Genomic DNA, 22,011 nt, shown 5'->3' on the forward strand with positions numbered 1-22,011 from the left:
ATGGTGCAACACACCATTTTGTTATATATTGTTATACCCTTTTGATGCTTGGACCACTAATCCAAAAATCACTCGTCTTTCATACGAGTTTAATATAAACTTGAATACCTCTTTATTGGCCAATATATATCTCTATACACTTACCGAGCGGAGATTTATGATCCTCATTAATCACATTGCGCAATATTTTTATTGTCGACATTATGTAGTTGGTTCCATATTTCCCGTAATGACATGGTTAATCGAGATATCTTTAATCATTATATAAACGATTTTATACATGTACCTGATTTCGTTATTAACCATATCAATCGATTTATCTACTCATCTTGAGAAGTATCTTGCTCCTCTTTAGGAGTCTTTGTGCTCCTCTCTGGGAGTCTGTTTGCTCTTCTTAAAGAGTATATCTACTTCTCTTTAAGAGTTCATTTGCTACTCTTTTGAGAGTATAATCCTCTTTTTAATTTGCTCCTTTTTCTTTTCGAGGATTTTATTTAACTTATGAACCAAAATAGTCTATCACGTTTCTTATGTGTCATAGACTTAGTATGTCATCTGCCAGAGACATATTTTTATTGGAGCATTTTTAGCTGGGATGTGAGATTTCTGAGAACTACAAGTTCATATTCATTTATGTGAGGATCAATAATTATATGAAATCTCATCCATCAGCTTATTGCATTTGATTTGCAATATATGTTTTGAATAGTGATCTGTTGAACTTTTGAACTTTCAAGTTCATCATCATTGTATTCATTTGTTCAAAGATTCAAACTATTCAATGATTCTCCCATAATGAAGAAGAATTTTATCATCCAACTTGATGATATGCAAATCTTGCAATAGGCGCATCTCTTATAAGATGGCTTTTTATTATTAGAGCGGAGACTCATCTCCCGCATCTATATATTTCATCCTCTATAGATGATATTTTTATGTGGTGTGGAGGAGCATTTACAATATATATCACACACCCAAAAGATTCAAAATAAGAAATAATTAATTTCCAACCATGAATATATAACATGGAAGAAATATTTCTTTATAAATTGTTGGTCTCATATATAATATTGACTACATGCAAAACTGCATGTTCAATGTTTTAACATGGATATTAAATCACCAAGAACCGTTTTGCAATTTCTTGGAGTTGCACTATAAATGATTCATCATAGCTCATTTCAAGTTGAACATCACATATGTTCCACTTTATCACATGCGACATATATATGTGATAAACTAAAGGATATGACTTCACCAAAGTTATATCGCTCTGGGTGTCAAATTCACAAAAGTTTATCGACTTATTGTCGATGTGGGATTCCTTTAATTCTCCCCCTCTAGATGATAACTCTTAGAGTTCATTCGTCTCGTACTGAATCCCACTTTAGAATCAACAACATACCGATTTCAATTATGTTTATGAACTATATTATAAGCTTGGAGGTAAGAAGATGTTTATTATGAGAATGATCAAAAGAGAAGAGATCTAGAGAATGATTGTATGGACTTTAGAGAGAAGTTAGAGGGAAACTAGATAGAAAACTTAGAGAGATAATAAGACTTCTGTTCTCTTCTTATTATTATGTCTATATCTCTCTCACCTTCTTCTCACATACATAACTTCTATATATACTAGTGATAAGACTATGATGACTCATGCACTACACAAGGTAACAAAGACAAGTGTACAAATATGAAAGACAAGTGGTGAACAAGTGTTACACCAAGCTAAGGGATATGTGTCATTAAAATTGAAGACACATGTGGTGATGGATAATCACACTTATTTCATAACACTTTTAACATTGTTGGAATTGTTAGGAGTTGTTTTGGTCTTATTTGGAGGAAAGTTTGGTCGGTTTAACTTGTTTATTTATTGTTAACTTACAAATATTTTGTATGTTTTATTGGTTGGATATATAATTGTGTTAAGTAATCTAGACTTTTTGTATATTTTTAGAATTCAAACATGATATCTAATTAAATGAAAACTCGAGAGCAAGACTGGAATACATATGTAGTACTGAAGACTTTTTTCTTTGAATGTACGACATTTATTTTTATCATAATTTGACTGGAAATCTACTTAATTTATATAATGATAATTATTTCAATAATGTTTTACGCTGGTTGTGTAATATAATTTTCCTTTTTATCAATTTCTTTTTATGATTTTTTTTTAAAGACCCAACCCCTCTATTACTTCACCAATGGAGGTGGTCTTCTCTGTGACTTTCAGTATGATATAATTTCTTTGTTTTAACCGTAGTAGGCCTTAACTTCGATTATTATATGACTATATATATGAGCTAGATATCTATAACCATTATTGATATGGTCTCAGTTTCTCAGATATGGTTCAAAATTCCGTCTCAAAACTCCAAATTGCAAGAATATATTTTCTCTTGATATATGGTCTCAGTTGCGTAGATATATAATTGGAAAATTCACTCTAAAAACCGCAACTCAAAACTGTCTCTTTAATTTTCTCCTTTTGATATGGGCTTAGTTGCTTAGTTGGATTTAAACTTGCTCTCAAAAACCGAACTCCAACTGTCTCTTTTTTATACTTTTTCCCTTCTTCTCTAACACCTCCTCCTCCTCGACTGATGATAGAATGCTCCCTCTTCAAAGTCAAAGAGAATTGTTCATAAGAACAACACAAGAACACAAGTCTCTTAACAATATTTTCTTCATATCCGATTCTATAATGGATGATGCTTTAAGTACACAAGAAATAAACTACCTACTAAGAACGTGATACGTGGGTAAGGAAACACATTCATTCCCACTAATTAACTAAACTAACTAGAGTCTTGGCCACATCATATTTTTCATCACATTTGCGTCTCATCAATACTCCACCGTCCAAAAGAACTTTGTCCCCAAAGTTGAAGTTTTTGTGAGTGAAACCACTGACGCCAAACTCGAGCAGCTTTTGTTAGAAGCATGGAAATATCGACTACGGCATGGCTCACGCATTGGTGAAAGAAAACTGGGTGTAAAAATGATCGAACCAACATGTTGTTTGAGGACTGGTGTGAAAGGGGGTGGAGACGTCACAATCCTGCTGAGGAGGCGGCTGAAGATCTCGACGGCACATATGAGAGGGATGGAAAGACAAAGAAGGGGTAGAAGGAGAGGTGAACAAAGGAGAAAGTTGCTGCCTTCCACGGTCATGAACGAGACGTCGGAAAGGAAGTTTACACATCAACAACTATGTACTTCTCTGGTAGTTACAAGTCTCTTAGAGAACAACTGTTCTAAGATGGTGACGGTGAGGCTTCTTATTTCCTCTGGTGGTTGGCATAAATTTCTTCGTGTTGGTGGCATCTTTCTTCTTCTGAGCTTTAACTCCAGTTGATGATTTCCCAGTGGCTTGCTTAGTACGAGCCCTTGCCTTCTCCAATATGTGACCATGTCCCACTTGATATGCCTCAAATCCTTCTCGAACACTTTTAAATGCTTCTCTGAGCCGATTAATTGAGGTTTCCAAGTGTTGAAAGTGATCTTTAAGACTCAACTTCAACTTGGTCATCTCTTCATGAAGATCACGTTTAAAGCCAGCTACACATTCCTCCATGGCTGCATGTAGATTTGTCATGTCTCGCTCTTCGTCGTTGTAGACACGAAGATAGGGACTCCATAGGTCTCTTTATAATTCTCCATGGATTCTTTTTTTTTTTTGGTGAAAGAAATGAATGGAAATTAAAAAGTGTTTCGTTCAATTAGGGTTTGTTATAGTTTCCAACTCAAAATCAATTGACAATTAGTAGATTGACCCTAACCATTTATATATTAATGATAATTTTTTCAAGCTTCAGATGTGGAACTTGGATTGTATCTCAATAATCTCCCCTTCAAATCAATGACCACATGTAGGATATTAACACGACTTCTCGAGATGTTAACTCCATCTCGAACCGATCCCACTTGGACTGAAAATAAACCCCTTCTTGGACCCCCATTACTTGGGTTAACAAGAGGCATGTCTGTATCCACTTTTCTAGGTCCACCAGAACTTAAACCTTGCGCTCTGATACCATGTTAAATTTGAGATTGCTAGATATTCAAAATATTTGACAATTATGGGCTTCCAACTCAAAACCAACTGGCAATGAGTGGAGAGGCCTTAACCCTTTATATATTACTTAAATCCTTTCACATCTTTCCAATGTGGGATATTTTAGACTAACACCCCCCCTAACGCTCATGCATGACCATCTGAAGCGTGGATATATGTGAGAACAACATCCCGGGATGGCCCAACAAGTAACCTGCTCTGATACCATATACAAACTATAGAAGAATTTTGGGGAAAAGTCTTCATTATTGTCTTGTCTTTCTTAATCAATGATACAAGGGTTTATATAACACTAGGTCTTAAAGGTTACAACAATATTAGGATTTATAATAACCGACATAAACAAATCCTAACATGGAATTTCGGCTATATACCAATACTCCCCCGCAAGACAAACGTGGTACGAAAACGGAAACTTTGCAATCATAAAATGAAACACGTATGTCATGGACACTTGTCAAGGATGGAGAAATCATGTCAACAAACTCCTCTGGGCATAAACTTTAATCATGAAAATAGAGGTGAAACATCAGCTCGTCTTGGTCTTTGGTAAAAGGGAATAACAACATCGCATGGATGCAAATCCTGCAATCTCCATAAATAATTGTCCTAATTTCAAACAGTCTACAAATTAGACTAAAAAGAAATTTACCTAAAAATATGAGCGTTCCAAACAACTCACACGTAATAGTAAAACTATTACCAAATAAAAACTCGAAAAAAAATTATAACTCAAACTCATGTAAACCATAAACCCTATACCCAACATCATGAATTTAAATAAAAGAAAAAACCCCTGATTAATTAAAACCCCTGAAAAAAAATTAAAATTTATATTTATTAACAAAAGACATTTTCTATCCATAACACTAGAAACGACAGAAAAAAAAAAAAAAAAAAAGGACACCAGAAACGACAGAAGAAAACGATTTGCAAAATTAGTCATGTGTAGTATATATTTATGGAATTTTGATTGTATGCCGGCCTGCTGGGGCAATACATGTGGTGCTTTGAATATCGAATACAATGTCAATCTGCTTCTTCTTAGTTACCAATTTAAATGCAAATAAAACACGAAAATATATTATATGTATATATAATTACATTGTTATAACATAAAAAAAAAATATTTAGTATATTCTATTGGCTAATTTAATTTCTAGCATACCAAATTTTATATGAGAACAAATATACAATTTTTATTATATAAAACAAATAGACAATTTATTTGGAACGGAATAGACCCACCCAACTGATGAAGTTATTCTTTCAAAAAGGTCGGATGGACACTTGTGTTTGGATCAAGATTACCACAGAGCATATAGTTACATAGTAGATGATTCGGCCATGTACGGAAGGATTTGTTCTAGTTAGATAACATGTCTTATCCCTAGCATTTTCCATCACTCTAGCAAGAAAACGTCAATGTGATTGGCCGAGGAGTTATGTTTAAGGGAGAAGATGTTATAAACCCTAATCTGACGTTTGTGGTTATACGGGATGCGGTCTTTGGAATGAGTTCGGAGCTTTCTGAATGTATGATTTTAATAGTTTAGTCACTAAAAGAAAACACTGATTTTCCGACTACGATCGGCGACTATATTCGTAGTCGTTAAATTTAGTGACTAATTACCCACTAATTTGTGACTGCTTTATGACTATTCTCACATAGTTACTCTTTAGTCGCTAATTAGCGACAAATTATTTTAGTTGTTATTTTAGTCGCTAAATGGCGACAAAAACGTGAAGAAATAAGAATAGTCTTTCATTCGGCGACTATTTTGCGACAATTTCGGCGGGTCGCAAACGTTTGTCGCAAAATAGTCGCTAAATTAGCGACTAAACGGTAGTTGCTTTTGTAGTCGTTAATTTGGCGACTATTTTGCGACATTTTCGGCGGGTCGCAAAATAGTCGCTAAAAGTTGGTTTAAAACACGTTCTTAGCATTCCGGAGTAGGTATACTTGTATTTGGTGACTACGTAATATAGTCACTTTTTAGTTGCTAAATATGTCTATATAAACTGAGCTCACCAATTGTTTTTCTCACTCGCAGAAACACAAAGCAACACACAAAAAAAACGAGATCAAAGAGATTTATAATAATGTCAGGAAGTTACAATTATAGTAATTTCCGAGAGTGGATGTACAAGAGGATCGATGAGGTGACGGGAAATTTTACAGAAGAGTTTAGAGCCGGGAAAGAGCAGTTCATGCAATTTGCAAATATCCAGCCTTTTGCACAAGAAAACGGGGGTAAGTTTTTTGCCCTTGTAGTAGGTGCAAAAACGGGAAGCGTTTTCTAGGGACTAGAATTTGGAATCATCTTTTTAGTTATGGGTTTATGCCAGATTATTATGTTTGGTATAAGCATGGGGAAGAAATTAATATGGATATAGGAACGAGTACTATTGATCCGACATTTATTAGTGGGAGTGAGGAAGTGGGTAATGTAGTAGAAGATAGATATATGGATATGGCGAATGATGCATTTCCTTCTAATGTCGATTTTGATGATAACTATCAATTGGATGGGGGTTATAAGAGTGTAGAAGAACCAGTACTTAACCATTCAAAAAAAATCTATGACTTGTTAGAAGGTGCAAAAATCCAATATATGATGGTTTTCGTGAAGGTCACTCACAATTATCTTTAGCTGCTAGAGTTATGCAAAATAAGGCAGATTATAATATGAGTGAAAAATTAGTGGATTCAGTATGTGAAATGTTGAGTGATTATTTACTAGAAGGAAACCATGCTACGGGTTCTCATTACGAGACAGAGAAATTGATGTACAATTTAGGACTCCAATATCATACAATTGATGTTTGTATAAACAATTGTATGTTATTCTGGAAAGATGACAAAAAAGAAGAAAAATGTTTGTTTTGTGATGCACCAAGATGGAAGCCTAAGAATGACCGACGCAGAACCAAAGTACCATATAGTCGTATGTGGTACTTATCTATTGGTGATAGACTGAAGAGAATGTATCAGAGTCACAAGACTGCAGCAGCAATGCGATGGCATGCCGAGCACCAAGTAAAGGTGGGAGAAATGAGTCATCCGTCTGATGCAGCGGAGTGGAAGTATTTTCAAGAACAAAATCCTCAATTTGCTGAAGAACCTTGTAACGTGTATTTGGGATTGTGTACTGATGGGTTCAATCTATTTGGGATGTCTCGTCACCATTCATTATGGCCAGTGATATTGACGCCATATAATCTACCCCCTGGTATGTGCATGGATGATGAGTACTTGTTTCTTACAATTCTAAATTTTGGTCCAAACCATCCGCGAGCTAGTCTTGATGTCTTTCTCCAACCTCTTATTGATGAGTTAAAAGAGTTGTGGTCTACTGGAGTCGATGCATTAGATGTGTCCTTGGGCCAAAATTTCAACCTAAAAGCAGTGCTGATGTGGACGATAAGTGACTTTCCTGCGTATGGCATGTTATCTGGATGGACAACACATGGTAAATTATCTTGTCGAGTTTGCATGGACGATATAATGTCTTTTTATCTACTGAATGGAAGGAAGACATGTTGGTTTGATTGTCATCGAAGATTTCTTCCTCCTGATCATCCTCTGAGGAGGAATAAAAAAGACTTCTTGAAGGGAAAATACACTACAAGAGAGTATCCACCAGAGTCCTTGACCGGTGAGCAAGTTTATTCTGAGCGGTTGAATTCTGTAAATCCTCCAAGAACCAAGGACGTCGGTGGAAATGGTCATGAAAGGAAGATGCATGGATATGGAAAGCACCATAACTGGCACAAGGAAAGCATTTTATGGTCGCTACCGTACTGGAAGGACCTTAATCTCCAACATAATATTGATGTGATGCATACAGAGAAATTTTTTTTGGACAACATCATGTACACTCTTATGCGTGTGAAAGGTAAATCAAAAGATTATGTCATTTCAAGGTTGGATATAGCAAAGTTCTGTTCTCGGCCACACTTACATCTTGATAGTAGGGGTAAAGCACCTTTCCCGCCTTATACATTGACAAACGAAGCCAGAACAAGCTTATTGGAATGTGTGAAATACTCGGTTAAATTTCCAGATGGCTATTCAGCAGACTTAGCTAGTTGTGTTGATATAGAAAATGGAAAGTTTTCAGGCATGAAGAGCCATGACTGCCATGTTTTCATGGAGCGGTTACTTCCATTTATCTTTGCAGAACTCCTTCACTGGAATGTCCACCTTGCGTCATCAGGTATATTAATTAATTATTGAAAGTTCTATATATATATATATGAAGTGAGTACTTGTATTTCCATTTTTCCGGGACTTATGCTTGAGAACTTTGCAAACAAGTCGACTTCAAATTCTAAAACAGAACATTGTTTTAATCATCTGCAATTTGGAAAAGATATTTCCACCATCCTTTTTTGATGTGATGGAGCACCTGCCTATATATCTTCCCTACGAAGCTGAATTGGGAGGCCCTGTCCAATATAGGTGGATGTATCCTTTTGAAAGGTTTTTTAAAAAATTGAAAGGAAAAACAAAGAACAAAAGATATGCGGCTGGATCAATTGTTGAATCATATATCAATGACGAGATTGTTTATTTCTCTGAGCACTACTTTGCTGAGAACATACGAACAAAATCAAGGTGAGCAATTAAGAGTAAATATTTTTAATGTGATATTTAATTTAATAGTCATAATAATTACTTTTTAGTTATTTGGTCAGATTAACAAGATTTGATGAAGGTGAAGCGTTTGAATATCATGTCCCTGGAGTACCCTCTATATTTACTCAAGTTGGCCGTCCAAGTGGAGAAATGAATGAAATATGACTTTCACGTGATGACTATCGTTGCACACACTCATGTTAATATAGTCGTTAAATTGTCGGCAAATTGTCGCCACATGTGATTACTATATGACGATAATGCGACGACCAATTGACGACTATTTAACGACTATATGTATTAGCAATAAAATTTTAATTACAATAGTAATTAGTCGCTAAATAGTTGTATAATGTTTTTCAACGACTATTAAACGACTATTACTATAGTGGCCGTTGGCCTGTTTTCTTGTAGTGAGTGTTAGGTATGCCATTTTCGGCGGTGGTGAAGTAATCATGCTATCTTGGACATTGGTGCACAATCATTACTCGAATGTTTGTTTAACATCGTATGAGCAAGGTGCATGCCGACGTGATTCGATACCTATAATAAAGTTAATGCTTTGTCGCATCCACCTGTTAGGTTTTATATAATACCATTTCAAACATTTAATTTATACTTTATACATAAAAAATGAAATATTTATATAATACCATTTCAAACATTTAGTTGTTTAATATAAATTTTGTACATTAGAATTGGACACCCAAGGGCGGAGGCTGTGTGTTAGCATGGGGGTCAATTGACCCCTATGGATTTACAAAATTTGAAACTAAAGCTATAACTAAACTACTCCTCGAAACGGACTAATTAAGAGAGTCTTCCAAGTGTCAAATAGGACTGGAATCTACTATCTCATGCAACACTTTTTGCAATAGTTTTAGCAACTTTATTCGCTGATGTGACTAAGTGACAGTCCCCGCGAACAAAATCATTTAGTTTGGTATGAATCTCGCTCATGATAGCAGAATACCTTGGTCAATCTTTAGAATTATTAACTTCATCCATAGCCGCAACGTGATCCGTTCCTAACTCCACCTTCATCAATATGCAAGCTGCATAAAGCTTCTAATATTCACAAAAAAAACATCGCAAAACATACTTTATATGAGAATCTACTCGTGGAAATGCTTCTCTAGCATGAAACGGGCTGCCCTTTTTGTCATCCTTTGCCATTCATGTCCCACCAGGCATCAACGAGCTATTAACCCATGACGAAGCAAGTTACACTTGATCACCCCGCTGCTAGTTCCTAATCTAAGTTATGAAAATCTAACTTATACGCTTATCTTCCTACAAAATTAGGAAAATTCTCCGAATCTATATAATCTTTAAATACGTAATTCTAATTTTCATAAACAAAGGCAAAGATTAAGGTTTTATATTCAGTTAATGTATCTGAATATACAGTTCAGACTTTGGGTGTTAAAATGAGTAAGAAAATAGTTCTTTTTTTTATTGAGTATGCAAAAAAAAAGATGTGAATTTTTGTGGAAAAAAAAAATTTAGTTTATTTTTGTGGAATTTTCCATACTTAATAGTTAATATATCTTGTATACTGTATATGTGTATATATTAACAAAATCTATTTTGGTCAAATCACTTACTATTCAATCAAATTGTGAAAAGTGTTCTTGATATTAGAGGACTATAAAATGAATATGAAAAAGGTGTCTTCGCTGAAAATATAATATATATATATATATATGTAAGTAAAACCTCTATAAATTATTAAAGTTAGGATCATGATATTCTATTAATTTATAGAGACTTAATTTATCGATAAATTATTAAAATATCAATTTAAGAATATATTTTTTTGTTTTCGTAGTTTAAAAATTTTTTTTTTAAAAAAATGACGAGAAAGGTTAGAGATGAGCTCCAATAAAATACAAATTCAAAAATAGGCAAACAACACTAGAGTCATATTTTACTAAGTTTTCTTAGATATATATATATATATATATATTAGTTTATACTATTATTAATTTATTGTACTGATGGGATCTCAAGTTTACGTAGAATTTCCAAAAAAAAATTATTATATTATTTTATCGAATTATGTCATTTTTTATATCGTTCTAACTTGAGATTGGAAAAATTTATTAAGTTATAGAGAATATTAATTTAAAGAATATTAATTTTTAGAAGTTTTAGTGTATGTGATTTTACTGTATGTGAAACAAAGGAAAAGAGAAAAAGGGTAATTTCGAAATATCTATCTTTTTCTTTTCTTTTTTCCTTTCTTCAAGTTCTCTTCTAATTTGTGTCTCAGCCAATTATAATTAACCTACGTGTGAGACTTAGAGCCACATGCTTACTTTACTGTTCATATTATTCTTTAGGAGCTCTTCTATAAATAAGCGTTAATCATATAGTGGGTTGGCTCTTAAGTTGAGAGTTGACTGTGCGGATTAATCACAGTTTTATCAAAATCTCGAGAAATGAGCGACTCTTCTCCCGCTGCATACATTCACATGGTAATATATCTATCAATATTTATGTTTCATGTTGTTACATTCTTAAAGAATATAAAAACGTACGTGATCGTGTGTCATGTGTATGTATAGGTGCAACACATGATTGAGATATGTTTGAGATTCAACATGAACAAAGAGGAATGCGTGGAAGCTCTCTCGAGGATTGCAAACATCAATCCCATCATCGTTTCCACTGGTTTGGACCTTATACTTCTCCTTTTTTTAATACAGAAGAGGGCTTATAATGTATGAAGAGTATATGTTTGTTGTGTGAGTTTATGTAAATCTCGCAACCATCGATGATCTTATAGGCTTATAGCTCTTTTGTTACTTAAAGTTTGTTTTTCTTTCTTACTAGTATGTTGAGAACTCTCCTAACTATCTCTTAACCAATTGAGTTATTTCTTGGTTTATGTTAATTAAAACTAGTGTGGAAGGAGCTAGCTAAGGAGAACAAGGAATTCTTCGAGATGTACGAGCAGAAGTTTATGAAAAATAAGCCAATGTCGGAGGACGAGACAAACAAGATGATTCAGAACATCATCGGTGGTTCATCAGACGATTAAATGCCTTATAATTCTCTTATTAGTTCTTAAGAATGTTGTATTCTATGTGATCTTTAAGAACTCTCTTTCTTATGCATGTCCCATATATAAATATCACGGCTATGTGTCAAAATCTATATAGCTCTAAACATCTTATCTGTCAATCTCATAGCTAAATCTAGCTCAAAGAGTACATTTGTGCCTGTCAAAATATGATTCCAAACATGTTGTCCTATTTCATATAGAATTGTGGAAAGTAATGAGTTATTTCTCACTGATTAAAATGAACACATACCACTAGTTATACACAATTAGAGATAATTTAGCCTCAACATAAAAAGAATTAAATATATTTCTATATATTTCCTATATTCTCTAATTTAGCTATTTTTAAAAAGTAGATGGTAAGATATTTTTCTATATACAATTTATTTATTAGGTTAATATATGTTTTTGAAATGCACATATTTAGAATTTTTCATTAACTTTTTATTTTAAAAATAAATCACTTATATTTTATCACCATCATATATATTAATGAGAAATTGTTAGAAATACCCTTTTGTATATACTTTTTTCAAAAATAATTTTTTTTGATTATTTTCATTTTTGCCTTATTTTACAAAATTACAATATGTTAAATTAACTTTAAAAGAAAAATTAGGTTTAAGTTCTCTCTATTCTAGATTTAAGGTATAGTTTTGAGGGGGTATGATTTAGTATTCGGAGTTGATGGTTTAGAACTTAGTTATTTCTTATATAGAAAAACATATTATTGAAAATAGAGAGTATTTTTGTAAAAAAGTATGAAAAACAGAATTTTATATATTAATTAAGTTAGAAATATATATATATATATATATATATAATCATATTGTAAACATAATATAACATTTAGTTTTAACACCCTTCAAAACATTTTGTTTTAACACCCTTCAAAACGCACAACAACACAGGAAGCAGAATGTTTGAGTCTCACAAACACTCTAAAAACGTAATCAAATAAGACAAAAGCTAAATAGTTTAACCAATATATAAACTTAAATTGATTAATCGTAATCAAAGAGCACTCGCTTAAAGAAATCACTTAGCTTTTTAAACTTGAATGAGACTGCATTTTACAATGGGACAAGTCGAGCTTATAAAGATCACACATTAAAATTCAAAATGCATTCCATATCTCTCTAATGCATTTTCATTTAACATTTCTCAAACATTAATTGAACTATAAAAAAAAGAGTACTTCTTCTCGATCTTTATCTTTTGAAATTTCATTTGTAAACTTTTTCCCTTCGGTTTGGGCAACCAACCTTGAGATTATTTTCTAATTTAATATTTGGTTGACAAAAAAAAAAAAAAATAGTCCCTTTTCTTTAATACTTCCTGACAGCGGGTTCGAGAATACCTAGAATGGCTTGGCACCAAGCGACCTTATTAGGGATATTGCTGTGCAGCTTCGTTCACCGGAGGAAGAGGCGGCAGCGATGGTGGCGTGATGGGACACCCCTGTGATTCTTATTATTTATTATCCATCTATGATGAATTGCTTATTCTGGAATTGCCGGGGGCGAATAAACTCCACTTTCGAAGGTCAGTTTGATATCTATTGAAGAAATTCAAAACGGATATTCTAGCATTGTTTGAGACACATGCGAGTGGGGACAGAGCTGGTCGAATTTGTCAAGGACTTGGGTTTGACAACTCATTCCGAGTTGATGTAGTGGGGCAGAGTGGAGGCTTATGGCTGTTATGGAGGTCGGAAGTAGGAGTGGTGACTATAGTTACATCTTCGGATCAATTTATTCACACCTTGGTTGATGATGGGGTTGAAAAAATTAATGTCATTGCTGTGTATGCAGCTCTGAGTGTCTCACGGTGAAGTGGATTATGGGGTTGCTTGAAAGATGTGATAGCAGATGTGCAAGGACCGCTTATCATCGGAGGAGATTTCAATACCATCTTGCGTGTTGATGAAAAAACTGGGGGGAGCGGGCGCCTGTCCCCTAACTCACTGGCGTTTGGAGAGTGGATCTATAACGCCCGCGTCCCGCGATCCTAAAGGGGGGAAATTTGTTTTAAGGAAAAGGAAAGCCATATGAGCTTAAGTAGCTAGGTTACTAGCTCAACTAGCTGGAATATGAGCTGAACGAGCTGAACAAGCTCAATGAACAAGTTAGTTCAGCTGCGGACAGCTATCGGCCAGCTGCGGACAGCTCTTGGCCAGCTGCGGCCAGATGCGGACAGCTCGGCCAGCTAGTGTCAGCCATGGGATGCGGTGACAAACGATCATGACCGAACAGGCACGGCCGGACAAGCACGACCGAACGTACATGATCGAACAATAGCGATCGAAGGGTCTTGTCGGACAAGTGCCTTTTGGGGCCTAGACTTCGGCCAAGACACTATAAATAGAGGGCATGGCCTTTATTTCCAGGACCACCATCATCCATCCATCGTCCATCTAAGCCTAAGAAGAAAAGGGGTTGCGGCTCGGCGAGTACTTTGATACTCGTCGGAACTGATGCGCATGCTACCTCTCTATCGATGGTATGATGGAACGAGCGACGGTTTAACAATCGAGCCGAACTGATCGAAGGATAAGCGTCGAACCGATCGAAAGGTCATCGACGATCCGCGTCAATGGACGGATCGATCGAGAGTTGATCGATGATTCAATCGCTAGTCGGATCTGGTGATATAATGATCAACGATATGAGCCGTAGGTTGGATTGGTCGGTCGGGTGGTCGACAAGTCATTCGGAAGTATCGGCCTGGTCTGTGGTCAATCGGCGATTCGATTATGGGGTCGGATCGTCTGATTGGACCAGGTTCTGATACCATGACCGACGAGTCGATCAGGGTACCAAGCTATGACCGACAGGTCAACTAATGGCACGTCCGATGCCAAGCTTTGGGAACATGAGTGGTTCGGGAAGCCGATAGCCCAACCGATCACCATGCACAGAAGAGACTATTAGGGATGTTCAAGGGTAAAGTTATTTTCCGCTGCGTAAAGGGGTTACGAAGCAAGGCCGCGAGCCAAAGCTAAGTAACCGAATCAATGGATATTCGGCCGGAAATGGGGCCGAATGGAAGTCGTGACTGCGGACGATGGGACGTCCGGGTCGGGGTCTTTCAGGTTCAATGAGCTGTCACTGGTGGATATGGGATTCAAGGGAAATCGGTTCACGTGGAGTAGAGGTCAGGTTAAGAGCACGTATGTGGCTAAAAGTTTAGACAAAAAATTGTGTTGTGCTCACACACGTCTGAAGTGGCAAGAGGCGGTGGTAAGTCATTTACCGGTTTTAAAGTCTGATCATGCGCCCCTCTACTTGCAGTGAGCACCTAAAATGGATTACGAGCTAGGTAGGCGACCATTCCGCTTTCAGGCTGCCTGGCTTAAAAACGCGAGTTTTAAAGAGTTGGTCTTGACATCCTGGAATGGTGCGTTGTGGACCCCGGAAGCATTGCTTGAAGTACATAGGAAGTTAAAGAAGTGGAACAGAGAGGTATTTGGTGATGTTCAACTGAAAAAAGACAAGCTTGTGGCAGAAATTAAAGTAGTGCAAGATTTGTTAGACGTGCAGCAGACATATGCTCTTTTACAACAGGAGGATGTTCTGGTTAAGGAATTAGAGATGGTAATGGAGCAGGAGGAATTGATTTGCTTTCAGAAGTCAAGAGAGAAGTGGATTGCTCTGGGGGACAGGAACACAACATATTTTCATACCTCTACTATTATTAGAAGGCGGAGAAACAGAATTGAGATGTTGAAGAACAACTAGGGGGTCTGGATCACAGATAAACAAGAGTTAGAAGATTTAGTTGTGGCTTACTATAAGAGATTGTACTCTATGGAGGATGTTGAACCAATAGCTCCAAAATTACCGCAGCTTGGGTTCGCGTGTTTACCGAGGGAAGAGCTTACTCAGTTGAATCGAGCTGTGCTACCATTGGAAATAGAGAAGTCTATTAGAAGCATGGGGAGCTTCAAAGCTCCTGGTTTAGACGGATACCAGCCTATTTTCTATCAGCAATGTTGGGAGACCGTTGGGGAGTCAGTAAACCGGTTTGCACTTGAGTTTTTTGAGATGGGTTGTTTGCCGGTAGGTACGAATGATGCACTGCTTCATCTGATAGCTAAAGTAGCTCAACCGGAGAGGATTATGCAGTTTCGTCCCATTAGTCTGTGTAATTTATTATTTAAGATAATCAGAAAAACTATGGTTATGCGACTTAGGCGGTGATGCCACAGTTGATTGGGACTGCTCAAGCTAGTATCATTCCCGGGAGGTTGAGTACGGACAACATCATTGTGGTTCAAGAGGCTGTGCACTCAATGAGACGCAAGAAAAGGAAGAAATGTTGGATGTTACTCAAGCTTGACTTAGAGAAGGCGCATGATCGTATTCGATGGGACTTCCTGGAGGACACTCTATATGTAGTAAAACTCCCAGCGGCTTGGATCAGGTATATGATGCAGTGTGTCACTGGTCAATCAATGACTCTATTGTGGAATGGAGAAAAAACAGAGCCGTTCAAACCTTTACGGGGACTACGACAAGGGGATCCTCTGTCCCCGTATCTCTTTGTACTTTGCCTAGAGCGATTGTGCCATATGATTGAGTTGTATGTTGCTTCTAAAGATTGGAAGCCGATTCACTTATCTCGGGGTTGTCCGGCTTTGTCTCACATATGTTTTGCTGATGACCTCATTATTTTTGCGGAGGCGTCTCTGGCTCAGGTTCGCGTGATAAGGAAGGTATTGGAGAGGTTTTGTTCTGCCTCCGGACAGAAGGTTAGCCTGGAGAAATCCAAAATTTATTTTTCAGAGAATGTTCATCGCGATTTAGTGCACCGCATTAGTGAGGAGAGTGGGATATAAGCCACTAAGGACCGTGGGAAGTATTTAGGCATGCCAATACTTCATAAACGTATCAATAAAGATATGTTCAGTGATGTTGTGGAGAGGGTTTCGTCCCGTTTAGCAGGTTGGAGAAGTCGCTTCCTTAGCTTGGCTGGGAGGATTACCCTTACAAAGGAAGTACTATCATCTATTCCCGTTCATTCCATGAGCATGATCCTATTGCCAGCAAGTACTCTCGCAAAATTAGATAGCCTCTCAAGATCTTTTTTGTGGGGGAGCACAGCTGAGAAACGGCGAATTCATTTGTTGTCTTGGGATCGAGTTTGCCTCCCTAAATCGGAAGGAGGGTTGGGGATTAGGCAGTCAAAAAATATGAACAAAGCTCTACTTGCGAAGATCAGGTGGAGAATACTTCATGACACGAAAGGTTTATGGTCACAAGTGTTGCGAAGCAAATATCGGGTTGGTGATATCCATGACCCGTCTTGGTTGGTGGTAAAGAGTCCTTGGTCCTCTACTTGGAGCAGTGTGGGAGTCGGTTTACGTGAGGGTGTGATTCCAGGGTTGAGTTGGGTGATTGGGGATGGTCGAATGATTAAGTTTTGGGAGGATAAATTGTTGCTAGGGACCCCCCTATGTGATTTGGTTTCACATGGCTTACCGGATGGGTATAGCTTTGTTACCGTACGAGATATTTGGGTGAATGGGGCAGAATGGAACTAGGCTTATGTGGGACAGTTTGTGTCCGAGAATATAAGGTTGCTTTTGGCAGCGGTGGTCTTAGATGATGTCACAGGCGCCAAAGATAGAATGTCATGGGAAGCCAGTGCGAATGGAAACTTTACAGTTAAATCCGCATATTGGCTCCTTACTCGCAATGAGGCACCCCGACAGGACATGGAGAAGTTTTTCACTCGTATATGGAAAGTGGTGGCTCCTAAGAGAGTTCGAGTGTTTCTTTTGTTGGTCGCACATCAGGTAGTCTTGACCAATGTTGAGAGGTGTCGGCGCCATATGAGCGAGACAGGGCTATGCTCAGTTTGTCATGGTAGTGAAGAGTCTTTGTTACATGTGCTTCGTGACTGTCCGGTTATGATGGGGGTTTGGTCTAGACTGGTACCTCCGGGGAGGCTTCAAAGGTTTGGTTCTCAATCAATTCTTGAATGGATATATGATAACTTAAGCCAGAATGCAGGGACCGATGTCTGCGCATGGTCGACAATGTTTGCTTTGAGTGTTTGGTGGGGATGGAAGTGGCGTTGTGCTACTGTATTTAACACACCAGGTGGTTGTCAGGACAGAGTGACGTTTTTGACAGAGATGGGACATGAGGTTACTCGAGCACATGCAACTCTGTTAGGAAATCTAAATCCAGCTGGTAGGGAAGAACGACTGATTAAGTGGACATCACCTGGGGAGGGTTGGGTAAAGCTGAACACGGATGGGGTGTCTCGTGGGAACCCGGGGTTAGCTGCAGCGGGCGGGATTGTACAGGATCACGACGGCAACTGGTGTGTGGGATTCTCGTTGAACATCGGTATATGTTCAGCACTGTTAGCAGAGTTATGGGGGCGTATCATGGATTGTATGTGGCTTGGGAAAGACGGTATAGGCGGGTTGAACTGGAGATAGAGTCCGAGATAGTGGTGGGTTTTTTAACGGCAGGGATCAATGATTCACATCCTCTGTCCTTCCTAGTACGTTTGTGCTATGGCTTGATGTCGCGTGACTGGATAGTACGTATTTCTCACGTGTATAGGGAAGCGAACCGTTTGGCGGATGGTTTGGCTAACTATGCTTTCACATTGCCTCCAGGTTTTCACTTGTTTGAGTCCAGAGTTGATGTGGTTACTTCTGTGCTTTTCGATGATGCTTGCGGGATTGCGTTCCCACGTTTGTTGCGAGTGTAGTTTGTTGTTTCATTTTGTTTTTTGTTTAATAAATTCAGTGGTGTAACCCTTTTTTCCGACAAAAAAAAAGTTACTCATATTATTTTATTTTCTATGTATTTGTTTTACCATTCTTAAAAAAATTCATAACCATTGCCAAAATCTTCTCCAATTGTCCCAATATATGAATTCTAGTTTTTACGATCTTAGAATAAATACTAATTTCGAGGTAAAAAAAAATTAAATACTAAATTCATATAAAAAGAAAATGAATAAGTTTTTTAGGAAAACAACTACTATAGATTTTAATGGAAAACTAAAAGAGCTCATCGTCAATGAAATTTTTGTGAAACCTAAGAACCATGAAGCTCTTTGCTATTATTTAGACCTTGTTCCCCCAAATTCTCAGTGATCAGCGGGTCAATGATTTCTAAACATAGAAAACTAAACATAACTATAAAAGCAGCCAAAGAATCCCATTATAATTCATTCATTCTTTAATCTTTTTTCCTCGCAAAAAAAAAAAAATAAAAAAAAAGAATAATCTTAAAACCAAAAAAATAAATTAATGGCAAGAGTTCAACTATTTTTATGCTTTACCATTCTTTTTGCAACTGCGTCCCTTCTGGATCTGGCTTCAGCACACCTGAATTATAAGCCATCTTTGCCTCAGCTTGAAGATCCAAAGACTGTGAAGGATGTGGAGCCTTACACGGTTAAAGTAGTGATGGTCTTTGTGGCCGATCTTGAGAAGGAATGTCCCAAGAACAATAAGTTCAAGGTCTTCTTTGAGAAACTTAGGGGATTTGCCAAGTATGTTTGCCCAATAAAAAGAAGAGACCAAGTAGATTACGATAGAGACTTGAAGGCCAAAGCCGGAGGCATCTTCAAGGCCATCTCTTCTTTTGCGATTGGAAAGGTAACTTATTATCCAAGTTATCGATACTTATGGCTAATGAACCATTTAATTTACTATACATCATGCATGCTTATATAATTTAACAGATAAGGGAGGAAATCCAAGAGGAAAAAATGGAAGCCATTAATACCTTTAAGTTTATGAAATCCGTGGCGGCTAAAATTATGGGAGGCCGTAGACAGGACGAGAGTGAAGACACCATGAAGTTAACGGCAGAACAACAAAAAGAAATCAAAGAAGGGATCTTGAAATGGGAAACAATCATTACACGAATAACAAACACAATGGTGATGAGCTCATCAAACTCTTCTTCCAGTGAAGAATCTAATGTTGAAAAAGAAGATTCAAGCAGCAACAGCAAAAGCTCTGGTAAAGAAAGCTCAACCTCAGCTAAAGGCTCTTCTGAAGAGACTAAAGATTCAAATTCTAACTCGGGCAGTCCTAGTGGAACTGGAAGTCCATCCAGCAGCCCATCTGATGCAAGTGGAAAAGAAACTTCCACTAAGGATACTAAAACTAAAGGAGAAAGCTCTTCTGATGCAAGTGGAAAAGAAACTTCCTCTAAGGATACTAAACCTGCCGGAGAAACCTCTTCTGATGATGCAAGTGGAAAAGGAACTAGCTCTAAGGATACTAAAAACACCGAGGAAGAATCTTCTGCTACAAGTGGAAAAGAAACTTCCACTAAGGATACTAAAACTAAAGCAGAAAGCTCTTCTAATGCAAGTGGAAAAGAAACTTCCACTAAGGATACTAAAGCTAACGGTGAAAGCTCCGCTAGTGAAAAGACCGAAACTAGTCAGAGCAGCACCGTAAATGTGGAACAAGTTGAGGCTGAGACTTCCAAACAAGTCTCATCATTCATAATGAACCTCGAAAAGAAGTGCCCGCAGAAGGAAGAATACAAAGCCTTCTTCGAGCAACTCAAGGGTACAATGATTGCTCCCGTCAAAGAAGGAAAAGATTTGTTTACTAGGATTAAATCTGCTGCTGGAAAAGTGTCTGGTGCCATGGCATTTATTCGATCAAGAATTGAAAGCAAATCAGCTGAGGTGGGGGAACAAGACATTGTCTTATCTTATGATTCACAATATCAAAGTCCATTTTCGTAACGTTTTTTCTTTCTCTTGTGCTATGTTGACAGGTTAAACAGTCTATGGAAACTTACCAGGGAGAAGTGATGAAGACTCTCCAAGAGTTAGAAACCATCCATAGTCAAATTGTGAGTCAGAACAAAGGAAAGAAAGAAGGGTCTTTGACATGCACACCAGCACAACAAATGCAGATTAAGCAGACAATCACCAAGTGGGAACAAGTCACTACCCAATTCGTTGAGACTGCAACTCAGAGCGAGACAAAGACATCTTCTTCTGCCTCCAGCAAAATGGTGGCAAACTAAACTCAAATGCAAAGCTACAAGAACTCACTTGAAAATCAGCAATAAAATGCCATATATTAACAACATTTAGCTAATAATTATAGTTTTTTTTTGTATATAAAAAACTAAAAACTGTATGGGCTAGCCAGAGATATATCGACCGGCCTATGTAAGGAATAAGTTTGTAAAAATTAATATAGATTGAAAGCTCCTATGTATGTTAACAAACATTCATAAGTGAATGATATCACCAAAAGTATTTTTTATTTTTATTTTTTTGTTCTGCTTTTTTTTGCCAGATTTTTTTAAAGAGAAAATTATTAGTTCTCTTATACATAGTACCAAAAGTTTTTCCCAATGCTATTTCTACTCCCGCCTGCCACAAGCCTACATCTAAAATACTATTATATCCTTATCATTTTTAATCTAAAAGGCTAAAACTAATTAATTTAGTTTAGCTTTTTTTTTTTCTGAGAGTTGAAACGCAAACTTTTTTTTTCAGATCTCTTTTTTTTTTGTCAAGTCTTAGACCTCTTATTCTAGTTCAAGACTTCTTATCTTCTTCCATCTCAGTATGGGTAATGGACAAGTAGAGTCAAACCAAGCAGATTTGGTCCACTTTAGAGGTCGAAGGACAAATTGGAGATGGACTAAACATGATTAAACATTGGATCTGGTCTACCATAAGTTCAACATATGTGACTTTTTGTGCCGCAAAATTCACCACTCCTCCAATTTTTTTTTCTTAAATCATCTCTTTCTTATTAAAAGGGTATAAACGTCTTTTTATCATATGACATAAAATTGGAAAGTGGCATTTCTAAAAAGGAAAAACTAAAGTGGTATTCTTCATAACTTTAGTTTCAAAAGTGGCATTTCTCACTAAATTCATAAAAGAGACACGAAATAACAACTTTGACGAGGTTTAACAACATATATACATCCTCATTTAAAAACAAAATTACAATTATTGTTCATCCTAGAATTATCACAACTTTAAGAATCTTTTGTAGGTTTCCTTTCAATATAATTTCAATACGAAAATGAAATCCCTATCCCCAAGATTAACAATCTCATCCACAAAGAGTAGGACCGGTGTAAAAATCTCAAAAATTGTTATGGTCCCTTTTTCAATTTTTGAAAAATGGGCTTTAATTACATATAATTTTTTTTTGAAATTTTTTTTTGGGTTTCAAAATACACT

At 36.8% G+C, this 22,011-nt stretch overlaps 2 protein-coding genes and 1 pseudogene across 2 annotated transcripts; all 3 read left to right on the top strand.

Moving 5' to 3' along the window:
- The first annotated feature begins 6,190 nt into the window (after positions 1-6,190).
- Positions 6,191-7,159, top strand: LOC147945718 (uncharacterized; annotated as a pseudogene).
- Positions 7,160-11,120: 3,961 nt separating this feature from the next.
- LOC104783692 (uncharacterized) lies at positions 11,121-11,847 on the top strand. The gene is made up of 3 exons (XM_010508814.3): positions 11,121-11,209; positions 11,300-11,405; positions 11,639-11,847. Exons 1-3 carry the CDS (start codon positions 11,174-11,176, stop codon positions 11,773-11,775), a joined length of 279 nt encoding a protein of 92 aa, XP_010507116.1. The 5' UTR covers positions 11,121-11,173; the 3' UTR covers positions 11,776-11,847.
- A 7,131-nt stretch (positions 11,848-18,978) lies between these two features.
- LOC104780133 (uncharacterized) lies at positions 18,979-21,079 on the top strand. Its single transcript, XM_010504602.2, has 3 exons — positions 18,979-19,429; positions 19,516-20,481; positions 20,574-21,079. The coding sequence occupies exons 1-3, from the start codon at positions 19,079-19,081 to the stop codon at positions 20,826-20,828; spliced, it is 1,572 nt and encodes a 523-aa protein (XP_010502904.1). The 5' UTR covers positions 18,979-19,078; the 3' UTR covers positions 20,829-21,079.
- The last annotated feature ends 932 nt before the right edge of the window (positions 21,080-22,011 follow it).

This window comes from Camelina sativa, chromosome 4 (assembly GCF_030686135.1).
Source record: "Camelina sativa cultivar CO46 ecotype springtype chromosome 4, ASM3068613v1".
Taxonomy (NCBI): Eukaryota; Viridiplantae; Streptophyta; class Magnoliopsida; order Brassicales; family Brassicaceae; genus Camelina; species Camelina sativa.

Excerpts from the sequence above, each read along its gene's own strand:
- LOC104783692 (XM_010508814.3), top strand. The coding sequence starts at position 11,174 with ATGAGCGACTCTTCTCCCGCTGCATACATTCACATG. Across the intron at positions 11,210-11,299 it reads CCGCTGCATACATTCACATG|GTGCAACACATGATTGAGAT; the intron begins GTAATATATCTA and ends GTGTATGTATAG. Across the intron at positions 11,406-11,638 it reads TCCCATCATCGTTTCCACTG|TGTGGAAGGAGCTAGCTAAG; the intron begins GTTTGGACCTTA and ends AATTAAAACTAG.
- LOC104780133 (XM_010504602.2), top strand. The coding sequence starts at position 19,079 with ATGGCAAGAGTTCAACTATTTTTATGCTTTACCATTCTTTTTGCAACT. Across the intron at positions 19,430-19,515 it reads CTTCTTTTGCGATTGGAAAG|ATAAGGGAGGAAATCCAAGA; the intron begins GTAACTTATTAT and ends ATAATTTAACAG. Across the intron at positions 20,482-20,573 it reads TTGAAAGCAAATCAGCTGAG|GTTAAACAGTCTATGGAAAC; the intron begins GTGGGGGAACAA and ends CTATGTTGACAG.